Source organism: Aquarana catesbeiana, linkage group LG03 (assembly GCF_042186555.1).
Source record: "Aquarana catesbeiana isolate 2022-GZ linkage group LG03, ASM4218655v1, whole genome shotgun sequence".
NCBI classification, from domain to species: domain Eukaryota; kingdom Metazoa; phylum Chordata; class Amphibia; order Anura; family Ranidae; genus Aquarana; species Aquarana catesbeiana.
In genome coordinates this window covers 77,060,899-77,079,960 of record NC_133326.1, presented here as the reverse complement: position 1 = coordinate 77,079,960, position 19,062 = coordinate 77,060,899, and the positions used below count along the sequence as shown (strand labels likewise).

The 19,062-nt window shown below is 44.5% G+C and overlaps 1 protein-coding gene across 1 annotated transcript; it reads left to right on the top strand.

Annotated features, from left to right (window-relative positions):
• The first annotated feature begins 937 nt into the window (after positions 1-937).
• BCL2L10 (BCL2 like 10) lies at positions 938-18,847 on the top strand. Its single transcript, XM_073618722.1, has 2 exons — positions 938-1,429; positions 17,601-18,847. The coding sequence occupies exons 1-2, from the start codon at positions 1,013-1,015 to the stop codon at positions 17,730-17,732; spliced, it is 549 nt and encodes a 182-aa protein (XP_073474823.1). The 5' UTR covers positions 938-1,012; the 3' UTR covers positions 17,733-18,847.
• The last annotated feature ends 215 nt before the right edge of the window (positions 18,848-19,062 follow it).

Genomic DNA, 19,062 nt, shown 5'->3' with positions numbered 1-19,062 from the left:
ATACTAAAGGGAGAGTACATTCATCTACAAGATTCCAATTTCTAATAATACACTAAGAAAAGGTATTTGAACTTCCCTGCAACTCTTCTTCTACCTCTTTCCTGCTACTTCCTTCAGTTACGTTTATTAAAGCATTGGAAAAGATACTCAAGTGTCCGGTGCCTACATTGTCTGGTATTAAACTCAACGGGACCCTAGACCCGGTTCTGGTGAAATTGAGGTAACGAAGGTGATGGTAACAGCCCGCTTTAAACCAGCAGCTCCACCGAGAGTTATTGCTACATATATATATATAAAATCATATCTACATTATATATAAAATCATATCTACAATACATATATATAAAATAATATCTACAATATATATATATATATATATATATATATATATATATATATATATATATATATATATATATACACAATTATATCTACTATATATATATATATATATATATAGATATATCTATATATATAATTATATCAAAAATCTACAAAAGATATCTACATTATATATATACTAGTTCTTATTATAAGAACATATGATAGCCGATGATAGATCGGGCAGAAGCTGGGAATTGTACAGATGTATCCAGTGGTTTCCCCTCTGCTGTGATGACGTCAGAGAAGGGAACGCTCTGTTCCTCTGTATAATACAATAGTACATTCAGAAATACCCCGGAGAGCTTCCCGTGACATCATGTACAAAGGAGGGACGGGGCGATCAATGACATGGAATCCCCGCCTTCCAGTCTCTTACGGGTAGTTCCTTGTTACTCTATGGAAAGTTCTGGAACCAATCAGAATGAGGGGCGTTATCTTACTTCCTATCTGTACGCTGCTTTCATGAATGAAGGGGCGAGGCCTTGTCTGGCCCAATCAGCGCTCTCTGTGTCCAAGTTGGGCTTTAAACAAAAGCTGGAAGTGTCAGGCGGTGCGGTGACAGTCCGGGGAGTGTAGAGAGGAGAGAGGACGGTGTGCGGAGCGGTCGGTGATCGGTGGGCGTGGTGCGATGCCGTTGTATGGAGTGATCCCCACTCCCCCTATGTCGGATCCTCTTCTGGAGGAGAGCCGGGCTCTGTTGGAGGATTACCTCCGGCGTTTCCTCCGCCGGGACTGTCAGCCTCCCCCGACCCCCGTGGGGCAGACACTATGGAGGGTGACCGGGGAGATCCTCACCAAGAACCGGGACTTCTATGAATCGTGCGAGCTGCTGCCCGGAGATCCCCGGAACACATTGGAGCAGGTGGCGGCTCAGCTCCCGGAGGACGGGGGGCTCAACTGGGGCCGGATCATCGGACTCATCGCCTTCACTGGGGTCCTACTACAGAGGGACAAGGCGGGGACCGCCCCCGAGGAGCTGGCCGGGGTGCTGAGCAGGTTCCTGGTGGTGGAGCACGGGGATTGGTTCCGGGAGCACGGAGCATGGGTAATCCATCCTATCATCATCATCTCTCTACAGGGGGGACCATACACCATACAATCTGATTGATGAGTTTATTTTTGGTGGAGTCTGAGGTTACATGGTTTTGGTAAATCTGTGCAATCTGCTTGTATAGTGGATGGGCAGTTTAAAGATGACCACAAACCATGCAATCCTATAGATGTGCCATCATATCTGTAGTATAAGGGGCCACCAGACTGGATTCACATCGAATGAATGGTTTATGTTTGACCTTTTATTACATAGTTGGTGGGTAGAGCTGAAGGAGATTGTACAATCAGATTGTATAGTGGATGGTCAGTTTTTTAAAGATGACCACCTACAATACAATCCTTTAGATATCCCATTACCTATGTAGTATGCGGGTCCACCAGGCTGGATTCAGATTGCATGAATTGTGTAGGTTTGTCTTCATATTACACAGCTGTTGGTAAATCTAAAGGAGATTGTACAATCAGATTGAATAGTGTGTGGACAGTTTTTAAGATAAGCATGCTCCATACAATCTGTATAATCTCAATTAGATCTTCTACCATCAGCTATGTAATAGGAGGACACAGCTGAACCCTCCATTCACTCTGTGTCCATTCAGGCAGATCCTTGTACTACATATGTAATGGGTAGATCAGAAGGAGATTGTACACTCAGATTGCATAGTGTGTGGGCAGTTTAATCATAAGTGTGCCCTATACAATCTGTATAATCTCCTTCTTTTAGATTGATCATCAGCTATGTAATAGGAGGACACAGATAAACAATCCATTCACTCTGTCCATTCAGGCAGACCCTTGTACTATATATTAATGGGTAGATTGGAAGGAGATTGTACAATCAGATTGTTTTCCTAAATGGTGGCCATACACATGGCTGCAAAACTGGACAATTGATGTTCAATTTGACAAAAGAATCGAATGAGACAAAAGATAACATGTCTGAATGACGAGCGGCAGATAGTGGTGGTTTCCATAGACCCGAGCTGATTGGTTGTAGCAGTAAAAATTGATTGTGTGAAAAATGCCATCGGTCAACCCTGTACCCTTCCTTTTTTTTTTTTTTCTCCTTGATATGCAATAGCTTTTCAAATCAGACACTGATTGGTCAGAGCCACCATAATAATCAGTAGTGTAAGCAACGTCATTCCGCAGGTCAGGAGGGAGGATCCAGAGGCTGCTCAATGCACTGACAGCTCAGCTGATAAAGATGCTGTGTGGGGTGCGCAGGGTGCCTGGCTGTGTGGGGTGCGCAGGGTGCCTGGCTGTGTGGGGTGCGCAGGGTGCCTGGCTGTGTGGGGTGCGCAGGGTGTGTGGGGTGCGCGGGGTGCCTGGCTGTGTGGGGGTGCCTGGCTGTGTGGGGGTGCCTGGCTGTGTGGGGTACGCAGGGTGCCTGGCTGTGTGGGGTGCGCAGGGTGTGTGGGGTGCGCGGGGTGCCTGGCTGTGTGGGGGTGCCTGGCTGTGTGGGGTGCACAGGGTGTGTGGGGTGCGCGGGGTGCCTGGCTGTGTGGGGGTGCCTGGCTGTGTGGGGGTGCCTGGCTGTGTGGGGTGCGCAGGGTGCCTGGCTGTGTGGGGTGCGCAGGGTGCCTGGCTGTGTGGGGGTGCGCGGGGGTGCCTGGCTGTGTGGGGGTGCGCGGGGTGCCTGGCTGTGTGGGGGTGCGCGGGGTGCCTGGCTGTGTGGGGGTGCGCGGGGTGCCTGGCTGTGTGGGGGTGCGCGGGGTGCCTGGCTGTGTGGGGGTGCGCGGGGTGCCTGGCTGTGTGGGGGTGCGCGGGGTGCCTGGCTGTGTGGGGTGCCTGGCTGTGTGGGGGTGCCTGGCTTTGTGGGGGTGCGCGGGGTGCCTGGCTGTGTGGGGTGCCTGGCTTTGTGGGGGTGCGCAGGGTGCCTGGCTGTGTGGGGTGCGCAGGGTGCCTGGCTGTGTGGGGGTGCCTGGCTGTGTGGGGGTGCCTGGCTTTGTGGGGGTGCGCAGGGTGCCTGGCTGTGTGGGGGTGCCTGGCTGTGTGGGGGTGCGCAGGGTGCCTGGCTGTGTGGGGGTGCGCAGGGTGCCTGGCTGTGTGGGGGTGCCTGGCTATGTGGGGTGCGCAGGGTGCCTGGCTGTGTGGGGGTGCCTGGCTATGTGGGGTGCGCAGGGTGCCTGGCTGTGTGGGGGTGCCTGGCTGTGTGGGGTGCGCAGGGTGCCTGGCTGTGTGGGGGTGCCTGGCTTTGTGGGGGTGCGCAGGGTGCCTGGCTGTGTGGGGGTGCCTGGCTTTGTGGGGGGTGCGCAGGGTGCCTGGCTGTGTGGGGGTGCCTGGCTGTGTGGGGGTGCGCAGGGTGCCTGGCTGTGTGGGGGTGCGCAGGGTGCCTGGCTGTGTGGGGGTGCCTGGCTATGTGGGGTGCGCAGGGTGCCTGGCTGTGTGGGGGTGCCTGGCTGTGTGGGGGTGCGCAGGGTGCCTGGCTGTGTGGGGGTGCCTGGCTGTGTGGGGGTGCGCAGGGTGCCTGGCTGTGTGGGGGTGCCTGGCTGTGTGGGGTGCGCAGGGTGCCTGGCTGTGTGGGGGTGCCTGGCTGTGTGGGGTTGCGCAGGGTGCAGAGTGCAGTTCTGCATAGAAACCAATCAGTTTCCAGGTTTTATTGTCAAAGCTTACTTGAACAAGCTGAAGCTAGAAGCTGATTGGCTACCATACTCCGCTGCACTCCCCAGTATATTGCAGTGTGGTGAGTGGCTGACCTGTGGCCTGGCTGTGCCCAGTTCTGATGACTAAGCACTCAGTCTGTTCCAGGCTCATCAATGGTGGCTCTGAGTCACAGGCAAAGTATTTCTGCTGGAAATGGCTCATCCTGCGTCCAATCTGTAAATGGTATTTGTTTGGATCTTCTGTCATTGGGGGAGGGCTGATCTCCAGAAACAAACTTTGTATGGGATGTAATGATGTGCAGTAACCCTTCACTGTCACCCAGATAGCAGGCTTTACACTCGATCCCTGGAATTTCATAGAGGATTGATCGTGTGAATCTCATTTAAAATGTAATTTTCAGCCTTGAGGCTGCATTCACACCTGAGTGTTTTCAAAGTCATGTGGTTTTTTTTTCTGCGCTTTTGCTGCGATTTTGTTCAGGTCACCAATGTAAAAGGCAGAAAAGCGCCTGTAATCTGCCCCAAAGAAGCTCATGTTGTTTCTTGAGTTTAGGGTGTTTTGCTTCAGGTGACAAAACACTCAGATGTGAACAAGTGCCATTGAAATGAATGGGATTTTGCTTGCTGGGCGTTTTTTCGGGCATTTTACGAGCTCAGATGTGAATGCAGCTTAAATCTGCAGCTTTCAAATACCGCCAGGTGATCCGCCAGTCATTTCATGTTACAGGGTGACCACACTCCCTTTCTGTAAAGTTGTGTGTCTGTGTTGTCACCCATTCACATGTGTTGCCAGCAGAGATCAGAAGCTGCCATGAATATGCCAAGCATGTTCTACGGTTATATGGAGGTGACAACTCAGTCCCCATCTCCCAATTGTATGTCTGTGTTGTCACACTGTCACATGCACTTTCAGAGGGGCCTTTGGGTTGGATTTACTAAATGAATGGGTGAATAGGCTGTTCACATTGCCAGGAAAGTTGCAGTTATCACAGGACTTTACCCCAGAGCTTGGGATATATGGTGAAATTTCACTTTGCAAAGAACCCCCAATCATTTGCTAGGAATATAATACCATAATTATGCTTGTATATGATAGAAGTTAGCAGTTCTTCACTAAGTGAAGGGAAAATTCCCTTATAAAGTGCATCTAGCGCTACACACTAGCTTACACATATTGCACATGCATGTTCTAGGAGACACCTGGGCATCCCCATGCAGGCAAAAAATGGTCCTTGCATGGGTGTACAGCAGGGATATGCAATTAGCGGACCTCCAGCTGTTGCAAAACTACAAGTCCCATCATGCCTCTGCCTCTGGGTGTCATGCTTGTGGCTGTCAGTCTTGCTATGCCTCATGGGAATTTGTAGTCCTGCAACAGCTGAAGGTCCACTAATTGCATATCCCTGGTGTACGCTGTAGTATGCCAATGTAAATGGGGCCTTTAAAGCTGTAAAACTTCCACTGAAGGTCTAATGAACACCAGGATTTTAGCCACTGGGTATGAGATTCCAGCATTTTTGTGCAGGTGGAAGAGGCTGAAAGCTCCTACAGCTGGACAGTGCATCGAGTGATACGAACGTTCCTGGCAGTATGTGCCCGGGGGGCGAATGTCCGAGACGCAGACCTCTTGCATACTGCCCAAAACCACACAGTGCACCGTTCCAGGCGCATCAGCTTTCAATAGTTTTACGGGCTGATGGCAGCAGGACTTGTGCCCTCCACCCATATGAAAACACACAGGGGTTAAACACCAGGGGTAAAGGGTTGTGCCAATGTCAAGCCTGCAAAGCATCCCCATCTCATTGGCATTAGCATTGGGGCCTTTTTTGTAGCAAAATTGTAATGCGATATTTCAGGGCTGCAATGGGCCCCTTCTTTAAGGTATATAGTGACTGATGACTTGAAGGGGTCCATTGGGGCCTGGGCATTTGCTCATGCTAGTGACTGTTGGCTATCCTGATATTGGCAAAATAAATGGGTCACATGCTTGCATGTTCAAGGACACATATACCACAATGCTTTTCAGCGTGTAAATGGGACTTTGTCATGCTGTTATACACCTTTGTGTAAAGCCTCAGATGTAGGCTGCCATTTTAACTGCCAGATACATATTGATTCCAGGGCAGTGAAGTGAAGCTTATTCTACATTGTCACCACTACCCGAAGGGGCATGGAAAGACCGCTTCCATTAGAGGCTTCTCACACAAGTATATTGCCTTGTGACAGATTTAGGATCTGCTTCTTCTCCTGATTGGTTAAATAGCTAATGAGTTATTAAATGTGTGTGTGTGTGTGTTGTTGTTATTGTTGTTGTATGGGAAAGGGTTTAGACCCTTTTTTAGGTTTACATAGCTGTACCCCATTAGTGAGCTTCACCCCACCATTATTATTATTGTTATTGTGACAGTGGTCCCTGAGACAGAAAGGGAATCCAATAAGAGTTGTCATGAAAACAAGAGATGAAGGAAAATCTTCCAGTGGGAATTCCCTTCATTTTGGCGAGATTTCTCTTTCCTTCCTTTGGGCACAACAGGAGGTGAAGGGAAATCCCACTGGAAGATTTTCCTTTTTATCTCTTGTTTTCATGACAACTCTTATTGGATTCCAGGAGATAATGGAAAATCTTCCAGTTGGAATTCCCTTCATTTTGGGGAGATTTCACTTCACCTCCTGTTTGTGCCCCAAGGAAGGATAGAGAAATCTCCCCAACAGGGCCCAGACAACAAAAATAACCTGAAAGGGTGTATACCCTTCTCTAAACCAATACAAAAAAGAAAAGATTTTGATTATATGTGCTCCTGTTGCTGATCTTTGGAAAATGCTAGTTGCCTGGCAGTCATGTTGATGATCTGCCTTTCATGTGCATTCAGTCAAAGGCCCTGCAACAGGTACCTATGTAAAGATCTAAGTAAGTTTGTGTTTTTGTTTTTTTTTTGTTTTTTTTGTTTTTTGCCAGCTTTCATTTATTCCAAAATCTAGAAGCCTATACCATCCAGGGAACTGGCATTGTCAGAGGGATATCAGCAATGATGGAGATGGCTTACTTTTCCATTATCCCTAGAAAAATCTGTGTAGTAGTGATAGCTTGCAGGGGAAATGTGTGGGCCTGGCTGTGTAGAACATCATGGCTTCCTGATATGTCTGGGGGGGGGGGGGTATAGATTAGATTGGGAGAGCAATGTGGGCCAACTGAACGTAAATGATGGTGTCCAGCAATCTGTGAGGAATTATCTATTCACAGAAATCTGCCTGCTCTACATTAATTGGATCTTTATTTCCTGAAAAGAGACAGGTGTGTTTTCCTGTCATTTGTCGCTTCTCGTTGTTGGAAGGTTTCACAATGGAAATCAAATTTCCTTCCAGCAAGCACCTGGACTGTACATTGAGAAGGGACTTTCCTCACTTCTGCTATGAGAGCAATTTTACCCTTATTCATTTCTCATTTCTTTTGAAATGAGAGCTACGCATAGAATTTTTATATCCAGTATTGGTATGTTTGGCTTTTTTTTTTTTCTATTTGTACTTTTTAGCCCGTAGTTTACACTTCTGTCAGAATTGGTTTCTTATTGGGCCCATATGCATGCAGAAAATAGTGTGACGTGTCATGGATACATATACTAGTGGGTTAGTTGGCTCCTTCCAATATCGGCTCCTTCCAATATCAGCTCCTTAGTGTTTTCTGCAAAAGGGTTATGTGGCTGTGAGCTGCTTTAGGGAGCAGGGACCACTATGTGGCTATATAAAGTCTGGAAATCCAGTTAAAGTGGTGGTCCGCCCCCCCCCAAAAAAAGCCAGGAGCGACACATACTGCAGCTGCTGGCTTTTAACAATAGGCCACTTACCTGTCCTGGAGTCCAGCAATGTCAGCACCGCAGCTAATGTTTCCATCAGCTGTCTGGTGCTGCCGCCGCCATTGCGGGTAAGGGTACCCGGCAGTGTAGCATTGTGGCTTCACGCCAGGAACCCTCCTGCACATGCTCTCTGCTTCTCTCTCCTACTGGCCTGGTGACAGGGGGAGGAGGGAGCCCCGCAGTGATGTCACGGGCCGCGGCCCAGACTCCCGGAAGTGGGAACAGGATACCTGTCAAAGACAATTGTGGCACCAGAAGGGGAGAGGAGACAAATGAGCGGAAGTTCCACTTTTAGGTGGAATTCCGCTTTAAGTTTTTTTTTTTTTTTTTTCTTCTTCACATTTCTACAAAGATTTTAGGTGCTTTTGTTTCTTGCTGGAACTTGTACTTCTGCTACAGAACTTTTTGATCTAATAGATAAGCCTTTGCAGTTGGCCATTATTTCAAAACCAAGTAGTCTTTACTTGTTGCATGTAGGTGCTTTTTGGGAAGGGGGTTCCCAGGTTGTTGGAGTTATCAATTCACAGTTCTGCGTGTGTGGGAATCGCAGCGATACCCATCAGTGAAAGCGCACTGCTCTGCTGAAATGCCCGGGGCTGCCATTTATACTGGATGACACCCCAAGGCATGTAAAATTGCAGTGCGTGTGTGGGAACCACAGGGAAATTGCATGGTCAAAAAGACCATACGATTGTTTTGCAGCCACATTTTTGAATAAGTGCATGCACCTTCTTTTTTTTTTTTTTTATTTCTTGGCATTAAAATGGCATTTGAATGGGATGCCGTGCCCGCACAAACGCGGCACACACAATGCATGGGTGTAAAGGAAGCCTGTCCTGAGAAGAATATGGATTCTGTCTTTATTCTTCTGAAAAAAAACTAGTGGTCTTTAATGCTGATCCTTTGGCTTTAAAGGACAACTATACCTTCACTCCCCAGTGCAGTTTACAAGGAGAAATGTTCATGTTCATCCTCAATCCAGCAATCTTCACTATAAGGATCTCCCTATAGGATTGAATGGGGCTGGAGAGAGGGCCCAGCAAGGACACTTATTGAAGCAAGGCCATGTGGCTCCAAGAACAGGGAAAAAAATTGATCACTGGATTGAGGATTAAAGTTAAGTATTTCTCCAGGAGGGCTGCACTTATGGGATGGGGAGTACATGCCTTAAAGGACAGTTTGTCTTTATAAACAAGAACCGGTGTTCTATCGAAAAAATGCCTCAGATGGGTCTGCGCATGCGCAGTATGCAACGTCACTCCAGCTTATATGTTGATCAGTTGGCGTGATGTCAACGCTGCGCATGTGCAGACTGTCGGAGGCAGTATCCAACGATCTGCTAAGCGCCAAGGGAGAATGTAATTGTCATATTCTGCCTTGCTATAGCGGGGCGGGTTTTGTGTGCGTGGTGTGTTTTTTTTTTTTTTTTTATCTTCTCTCTCACCCCCTCTCTCACCCCCCCTCTCTCTCATGATCTGCACATGCGCCATGTTAACGTCACGCCAGCTGATCATCTGGAGTGACGTTGCGTACTGCACATGCACAGACCCATCGGAGGCATTTTTCGACGGAGGGCAGATTTCAGACTTCAAAACACATTAATATTAATGCGACTCAAATTTCAGCGACAAAAATTAGGTTTCTGCAACTTTGATGCGATTTGAGTACCGTAGACTGTAATGTTAAATCTCAAAAGTTGCTAGGAAATCGAAAGCAAGTTGCACAACTTTGGGGGTCACAGCCTTAGGACTCATGCATATGACTGTATAAAAAAGATGGTACAGCATTCTTAAACATCTAATGACCAGTGTATTGGGTTCTGTGGGTCCATGCACACAGCTGTGTAAAGAAAAGTAAACTTGCAGAAAACTGCATCTATAGTCAGTAATTTTATGCATGTACAAATCTAAACATGTGGACATGCGTAACTTACAGAGGAGGCATGGAAGAAGAATTTTGTAGATATTTTGTACATGTGTACATTTATATGGGTGTAGTTACAGTCTATTACACATTTTAATGCTGGATTTTTCTGCCAGTGAGATCCTGCATAGACGATCGGTCATTTAATTACAGCTGTGTGTATGAGCCCCTTATGGAGATCAGGAGTTCTGAGTTTTTCATTGTGAAGGGTTTCTGGGTCACTGACTCAATGTATTGATGGCCTTTTTAGAAGGTTGATGGAAGCCCCTATGCGTCTCGAAGGACCGCAGTATTGTTGTAGAAGGAACTATGGATTTACTTATGGTAGCGATATGTCACTGGAATTGTACGGTTATTTGAGCAAGAATGTTTATTCATAATTGTATTTTCTGGATTTGCTAGAATGTTCTTTTGCATCTCCCTCTACATATAGTTTAAAGTTCTGAGGCCTACTGGCCTAGTAAATAACAGAAAAGCCATATGAAATATTCGTTGTCTCTCTTGTTTAGTTGAAGAGTGAGTTTTTTCCTTTTTCCTGGTATAGGAAAGGTTAATGAGAATCACAAGGCAGAAAAGTTGTGTTTGCTCAAATTAATTGTAAAGAGCAGAGTTCCGGAAGGTGTTGAGGGTATAACTGTTTACACAGTCATCTGCCAAGCAGGATTCAAACATTACCATCTGGAGGCTATTGCTTCCATACTTTATTCTGCTGAATAAAGATCCGGTAAACAGCTGCTCGCTCTTGTCGCTGATCCTTCCATGGAACCTCAGTGCTTATCTGGAGAAGAGAAGCATGCAAGGGATGTATTGAATATCTGTAGGGTCATAAAAGAGCAAAGCTGACTTCAGAGCGGAGGTCTCCATTAACCAAGCTGGTTTTAAAATGGATGTAACTTGATCTAGAACAAACAGATCATTTTTTTCACCTTTTTTGTATTCTGCAATGTGAAGCCTTGGAAAGGACAAGTTGCTGAAGTTGGTTTCAGGTGAAATGGAAGGGATTTAAAATGTTAGTAGAGTGATGGAGGCTTTATGGGGGAGTCTGGACTCAGGAGCCCAAAGAGGCAAGTAGGTGGTCCACCCTGCAGAGCAGAAACTTTTCCTGCCCCTGACCCGATTTTCCCCTTGATCCTATACCCACACTTTCCTTCTAATTTCCCAGTCTATATGCATAGTGGGTTTATTACCCTAAAATTACCCTTTACCCTAAGTCAGTGATGGCGAACCTTGGCACCCCAGATGTTTTGGAACTACATTTCCTATGATGCTCATGCACTCTGCAGTGTAGCCGAGCATCATGGGAAATGTAGTTCCGAAACATCTGGGGTGCCAAGGTTCGCCATCACTGCCCTAAGTGATGAGGCGTTGTGTAACTCTGAGCGCCCATGGAAGGTGGGGGCAGAATGCCAATGAAGACCACTCATGTCCAGCTGACTAAATCGCGTAAGATCAATGTAAGCAGTGTGCAAGCAGCTGTTGGGCTCATTCACATGCGTTTGTTCACTGTGCGGCCAAAATCTTAGTAAATGTCAAGCAACGTACATCCAATTGCATGGGTTGAACGGGCGCACCTCTAAACTTGACAACTTTTTTTTTTTTTTTTTTTGAGATTTGCACACAGGTCATGTTGGCATGTTGCGTTCCCAACGTGTGACTTGCACCTTGTTAAAATTATGTAAAAAAAAAAAGACACTTGCTCCTCCTAAAAGGGGATTTAACACCCCCCCCCCCCCCCCCCAATGCACAGGATTTCCATGGGCTAACTTTTGCTTTTAAAGGGGAACTCCACACTCCACTCCATTCTCAAAAGGCTGTGAGCTGCCTTCACCAATCCAAACCATATGATTTTTCAGAGCATACAACAGGGCCAGCTAGGAAAGGGTCAAGAAGAGCGATCACCCAATCCCCTCCTGAACCATACAAGGCCACATGCACTCAACATAGCTGGCTGCCTTTGGGGCATGTTGGGCTCAGCCCAATACCAACCACAAAGCACCTTGTACCCACTAGTTTAAAGGGCCTTTCCACATTCCGTAAAGCCCCCTGTCTGCAGCCCCCCACAACACCAGCCTAGGGTTATGTGGAAGAGGACCTTGTCCCCCTGAATATAGGAGCAAGGTGGTTGACTTTTGGGGTGCCCGAGCCCTTCCTGCCCCCAAGCATCCATCCCCCTTTCATGGGCTGGCTTTCTGTGTGTTTGGCTAGGAGTTTGTTAGTGTGTGGGAGGGAGACAATATTTTTTTAGTTTGGGGTGGTATTTTTCACATGGGGGGTTCTCATTTTAAGCCTTAACAGACCCAAATGGCCTTGTATGTATTGGGGGGGGGGGGGATATTTTTTGTTTTGGATTAAAATCTTGCTGATTTGTAAGTTTTCTCTAAAGCCGTACATCTTTGAAGCAGCATTGTGGATACATGCTACAGATGCACCACTTTACAGGCAGAGTAACCCCCCCCAAGTTACTAGCGTTTAAGCAATTTTGCATTTTTAAAGGCACTTCCTGTTTGTTTTTGGGGTTGTCCAAATTGGTGACATTGATGTATTATGGGGAATCATGAATCGGACTGAGACAGAAGTATAGTTAATCACACGTTTAATAATAATAATAAGGTAAACAGAGTAAGCAAAGTCAAAACAAGCCAGAGTTCAGTAACCGGATCGGGTAGTCAGCCAAGCAAACGTCAGAGAGCCAGAGATAAATGTAGTAGTACAGCAAGCAGGATCAGGAGCCAGAAGGAACGTCAGCCGAGCAAGTCTTCAACAGGAACGCAGGAGAGTCTCTGTGATGTTGACGAAGGCAGAGATCAAGTGAGCTGGACAACTTTTAAGTAGGCAGGACTGACGAGCAGAATCAACAACAGCTGGGTAACTGGAGAGAGAAATGGGGAGCTGGCAATTAGCTGAGCTCAGAGAAGGAAGGGCCCAGCCCTGACATATATGTCCCTCAAGGTGGGACCTGGGCCCCCATAGCCATTTTAAGGCCAATAACTAGAATATAAGCAAACCAAGTGGGGACTAGCAAAATTAACAAGTCAGTTCCCATAGACTGCAATAGTATTTGTTGTATAACTTTTTTGCCCATGTTAGGCTCTGTTTGCCCCCCCTAGGGTGTTTGTCCCATCTGTAATTTTGTAGCATGCTGGATGATGGACAGATGGGTGGCTTATTTTGTGCTAGCTGCATTTGGGTTGTTCTGGGCATGCTCAGGGACTTTGTTTTTTTGTTTTCTGTGGCTTTTGGTGTGTGAAATGCATTTGGGGTTGGTCTGGGCATGCTCAGGGACTTTGTTTTTTTGTTTTCTGTGGCTTTTGGTGTGTGAAATGCATTTGGGGTTGGTCTGGGCATGCTCAGGGTGTTTTTTTGGGTTAGTAATTTAAGGACATCCTTAACAGGTGTACCCATTTTAGAGTTCTGTCTCTACATTGGGTGAACTTGCATTTTGTGTGTTTCAATGACTGTGCATGTGTTTTCAATTGTCTCATTAGCACACAAACCTATGTTCTATAAAGCTTGCAGATAGCATTCTTTACCTTGCTCTGAAAAGAGGTGTGTGTGTGTGTGTGTGTGTGTGTGTGTGTTACATTTGGGTGTCCTTAGAGTTTGTAACATATGTATTTTCTCTTTGTATTTTGTTTGTCTTTTGTTAGTTTCACTTTGCTTTAATTGACTGTCCTGCACTATTTTGCAAATTCTTCCTCAAGATGTTGTGACTAAAATGTTTAAATCCTTAAGAGACTGACTGTTTGTGGGCGCACTCTTTTTAACTCCTGTTAATTTCCTCTGAAAAATGGTCAGACCTCCAAAACCATATTCTGTTTAGTGTCGCAAATTAACACACATGTTTTTTTGCTTTCCTTGCTCTTTTTTTCCAAGTCCTGTTTTTTTGTTTTTATATGTGGTTTTGTTAACAGCTTTTGCAGATGCATGCTCAATCCAAGTAATGCATTTTACACCCCCCCCCCCCAACAATTTTCATGCAACAGATTTCCCAGCTGCAGCTTAACTAGGCTGATTGACATGGCAAAACAAAAAAAGGTGTAATTTGTCTAAAAGCTACTTTCCTAGTGCCTTCATGGTAGCATGTGCATAGATTGTGTGTATGCTGCCATGGATAGGCACCAGGAGAGGAAAATTACAGAGAGGTAAGTATTCAATTTTCCATTTTAGTGCAGTGGATCTCAGCCTCAGTCCTCGAGTACCCCTGACAGAACAAGTTTTGGTCATTTATTTTAGCTAAATAGCTGTTCAAAATACCAAGCAATTGACTCTAGTTTAAAGCACTAGAGATGAAGTGCTTTATGAAGGTGAAAGTATGAAGGATGAAGGTAAACCTGAAAACATGGCCTGTTGAGGACAGGGACCATTGATTTAGAGCACTGAGCTAAAATCTAGCTCAAGACAATCCTATTCTAATTGTAGGCATTTGAGGGAAACCAAGTGAGTGTTAGAATCCCTGCTTGTGTGTTGTGTGTGTGTGTTGTGTGTGTGTGTGTGTTGTGTGTGTTGTGTGGTGTTTTTTTTTTTTTTTTTTTTAAGGTTGGGCTTTGTGTCCCTTTTTCTGAAACTTGGCTTCACTTCCTGTCACATAGACAAACAGGGAGTGAGGGTAAAACCTTACCAATGTCTTTCCTTGGGGACACACAGGTCAATCTAACTAGTGTCCCCATTAGGCAAATTGCACTCCAGCACTTTGTTGTGTACACCCCAAATTATTAGGTATTTTTGGGGTTTATTAAAGGCAAATCCACTCTGCAAAAGAAGTGTACTCACTGTAAATCTGAGGGGAAGCAGTGGTGATTTTATCATGTAGAAGCAAAGAAGCTGCGTTTTTTTATATTTTATTTTTCTTGCATGTCCCCCTCGGATCTCCAGCAACTGCACTTCCAAGTGCACTTGTAGTGCAAAGTGGATTTGCCTTTGATAAGTAAACCCCAAAGTCCAAGATGCCTAATAATTTGGGGTGTACACAGCAAAATGCTAGAGTGTAATTTACCTAATGGGGAAACTATTTAGATTGCCGTGTGTCCCCAAGCAAAGACATTGGTAGGGATATACCCTCACTTCCTGTTTGGCTATGTGACAGGAAGTGAATAAATTTGAAGGAGAAACTGGCAAAATCTGGGAGGTGTCTTCACCCCATCAGGGGTGCAGACATCCCCAAAAACTGATAAGACTTCTAATCCCTCTGTACTCTATCCCCAATCAAAAATAAGAATGGATTTCATTTAGTTTAACTTTGCAAAGACACATTCCTAAGTTCAACTGTGATGGCTGTCAATGGCCCATTTAGACCTTGTTTAATAGAAAACAGTTTCCCTTCACTAGAAATATTTGTCAGTCCAATCCTGAAAATCTGCATCTACTTTACTATTAATTTCCCTAAAAATTGGGTTCCTGCAGCTAGATGCGCCAAATGCATCTAGATGCGCGACCGCTGTGTGCACGGAGGTATGTACCCATGGCGCATATCTGGTTCCCGGAAGCGGTGGACAGCACACAGGAATGACATCACGCCCCTCCAGGAAGTTGCTTGTACTGCTGCTAATTTCTTCCCACCACCATGCCCCGCTCACCATTCTCTGAGGAAGAGATGATCCTTATTTGCAAATCAAGATAATTTTTGATTTATTTTTACACGGGGTTGTATGTGTGTGTGTGTGTGTGTGTGTGTGTGTGTGTGTGTGTGTGTGTGTATATCTAAATGATTTGGCCTCAAAACGCACACCTACTTCCTGTGTACAGATTCACTTCCGGGCCAATGTATATTGCTGTGTGTGTAGATGGATCTAATAGATTTAGGTTTGTGTGTCTACCAGCAGAGAGAAGTTGGGTAGATGCCACACTCCCAATTCTGGAGGCATAATAATGGTCTATCACAGGGTTCTTCAAACTATGGCCCTCCAGTTGTTCAGGAACTACAATTCCTGTCATGTCTGTGAATGTCAGAGTTTTACAATGCCTCATGGGATTTGTAGTTCCACAAAGGCTGGAGAACCGTAGTTTTAAGATTCCTGATCACTCTAGCATGTCTTGAAAAAAGGTGGCTTTTCATGTGCCTTGTATAATACTCAAGAAATATCGTTAGGAAAATACAAGTGGGTCATGGCACATCTACATTCCAAATTTGGCACTTAAGATGGTCATGCACTATGCAATCTGATTGGCCAATCTCTGTACAACTCGATATTTAGGCAAACCACAATTCATTCAAATGATAGGAAGTCAAACAGGATCTTGCACTAAATCTAATTTAAGCTCTAACTGATTGCAGTGTATGGTCACCTTTTTCAAGATCTGAAAATATTACTTTTATTGGGTTTAGAAACACTTCTCTGTTCTTTGTAATGTATTGAAAGATTTAGGTGAAAAAAAACATTTCAAAGATATTAGAAGTGAAAGGAATGAGATTAGCTTCAAAAGGGTTAATTAACTGAGTACACCTACTAATTGCCTAAAGACACATCCAATAAGATGAAATTAACCAATTGTATTGGGCGTGCGCTATTATCAATGATAAAACCGCAGTTACCCTAGCGCCAGCTGCAGTTTACATATGCGGGTATTTATTATCGTTATTTGCGCTTCAATGTTTGCCGGTTCGCACGTTCAATTAATGACTTTTCCGGCACACCAATTAATGTATGAACTGGTGCAGTGCCTTCTTAGTAAATCACCCCCATTGCGTTCATTGAGAAAATACAAAGTGTTCCCTAAATGGTGCTAGCACCAAGCAACCTCCTGTGTTTGTAAAGCAGCAGGGCAGGCACTGGAGTAGTGGTGCCTTCTACAGTGATTACTAGTGTGCATCGGGATCCCAGTTTGGGCACATTTTATACTCTTTGGTCCAAATTGGATCAATGTAACTATGCAATATTTGCCGTGCTTAAAAGAAGTTTAAAAAAAAAAAAAAAAAATGTATTCACTTAATTATTTTTTTTTTCTGCGGGGGGGGTGTATTTTTCCTTTTTTTTTTTTTTTTTTTTTTTTTTCTTGGGCTCCTGTAAAGCATTGCACCCACGATCACCAGATTGCAGCAATGTCTGTACAGCTATCTGCCCCGTACCTCTGATATGGGCAAACCGTTCTTTAAGTCCAGGAAGATCAATAAACTACAAGAGTGCTCACCAGTGCCCTCACAGTCCATTGAAATCTAGAAGCTGTCTGCCGCGGTGGAAGGCTGTACTTGTAGAACTCGGCGAATGAATGATGCGGATGTGTGTGCTGTTTTTGAATTGTGAAAGCGGGTGCAAGGAGACGATCCCCTGCCTGCTGTCACAATAGGGGATCGGGTTGTGGGAAGGTGCTTTAGTAACCTGTTACACCCTGAATATGGGTCTAACATGTTGTTTAAAGCTAAAGGAGAAGTTCACTTTTAGCTTTAAATAACTCTTTAATACCACGACAAACAAGCCAAATTGCCAAACGCTGACAACCACGTGAAGGCCTCCTACATATGGACACTTTGAGGCATAACAATCTCTGTAGAGTAAAATCTTGCAGTTTTTCTGTGCCCAGGAAGCTGCAGGTAGCGCATACAGCCAGACATAGACGTGAACGGCTGTCTTGCACTTGGATTTATGTTCGTGCTTTCGTGCATTGCCCTTTACACACATGCATCGTATTCCCTGAATGTAAAGCTGAGTTTGGGGAATATGTCTTGCACATCCAATATCTGAGTAAAAGTGCATAGAGCCATTCACTTCTAATAATATGACGGCTAACATTTTTGTGCCAACTGTATTGGTCAACGTATTGATCTTGTCTTTGTTTTTTTGTCTTTCAGGAGGGATTCCATAAATTTTGTAGCAAGCATGAGACTGGCCAGATACAGGATAACAGTAGATTTTCCAATGCCTTGATGGCAGCTGCTGGTTTTGGGATTGCTGGATTGGTTTTTCTGTTGACTGTAAGATGAACTATGGAGGAAATACCTGCCACCAATGATCACCAATAACGTCATGGACCATCACATAGGACTTTGTTCTCAGCTGTTGTTGCCAAAGATCTTGCGTCAAGACTTTCAAAAGGACTTATTTGGTCGACCGTGTAGCTCGGAACAATTGTGCACTGCCATTTTGCTGTAAAATGTTCTTGTGAGTTTTTGTTTTTTAATGGGCGCACAAACTGCTTTTTATTTTAAACCTTGTGATTGGTGAATTGACAAAACTGACCAAAAAGCAATTAAAACACCTTATATGATATCATGGGAAAACGCACTAGGTGTGTGGTGGGTTTTTTTTTTTTTTTTTTTCTAGGATATACTAGTAGCATTTAAATTAAAGTGTAAACCATATTTGTGTAAGACTAACATTTTAGGGTGGTCTTACATTTTAGAAACTTTTAGAAAGTTACATTAGAATAATTGCCCCTTCTATTTTAAATAACTTGGATCTAAGATTCATGAAGATACCATAGTACTTTGTTAGAAGGCAAAGAGCTGGTTAGTATAGATCTGACACCGCCATTTTTACTTTGGCTTTCATAAGTTCAGCTGTCGCTGATGGGAAAAGGATTCCTGATTGGCTGCTTTGTAAGGAAAAAGGATTCCTGATTGGCTGCTTTGTAGTGCGCTTTTCTTAAAGAGAAAAAAAAGTTGGTGCCTACTACAGTGCACCACCTAATGGTCCCATAATTTCTGTGGGACTTGAAGTCACAGTAAATATTTCCCAATCTAGGATAATGATGCTGAACATTCAGCGATTCTAGTCATGAGTATTGTGCATTTTTAAATTAGGTAGCACATGTTCTTCTTTTTGAAACCTTCATGGCAAACTAGTGGAAGTTTTTGATAAACGTTTCACTGCTAATATATTGATTTTAACCAATACTTGGCAAAATTTGTATTTATGCTATAATATATTCAGTTAGTCCAACCCATGGAGATCTGGCATCTCTGTGTAAGCATTTGTAACTTTTTTTCCAAGGAAAAAACAATAATATATTCTATTGTGCTTGATGTTGATCTGTATCATATTTTTTTATTTTTATTGACACGTATCATGTTTTAATAAATATCAGCATTTTGAGATACCCCGGAGTCCTTGGCTATTATAATATATAAATTTTTTTTTTTTTTTTTTTTTTTTTTTTTTCTCCTCGTCCAAATTTCTCCAGTTGTGAACACAATATAGATCAGAATGGCCATCATGAAAATAGTTTATAAATGATAAAGATTACCAGGTATATCACAGTCTGAATTGCCAGGGCATAATGCATTACGTCTATTGGGAGTTTGTTATACATAA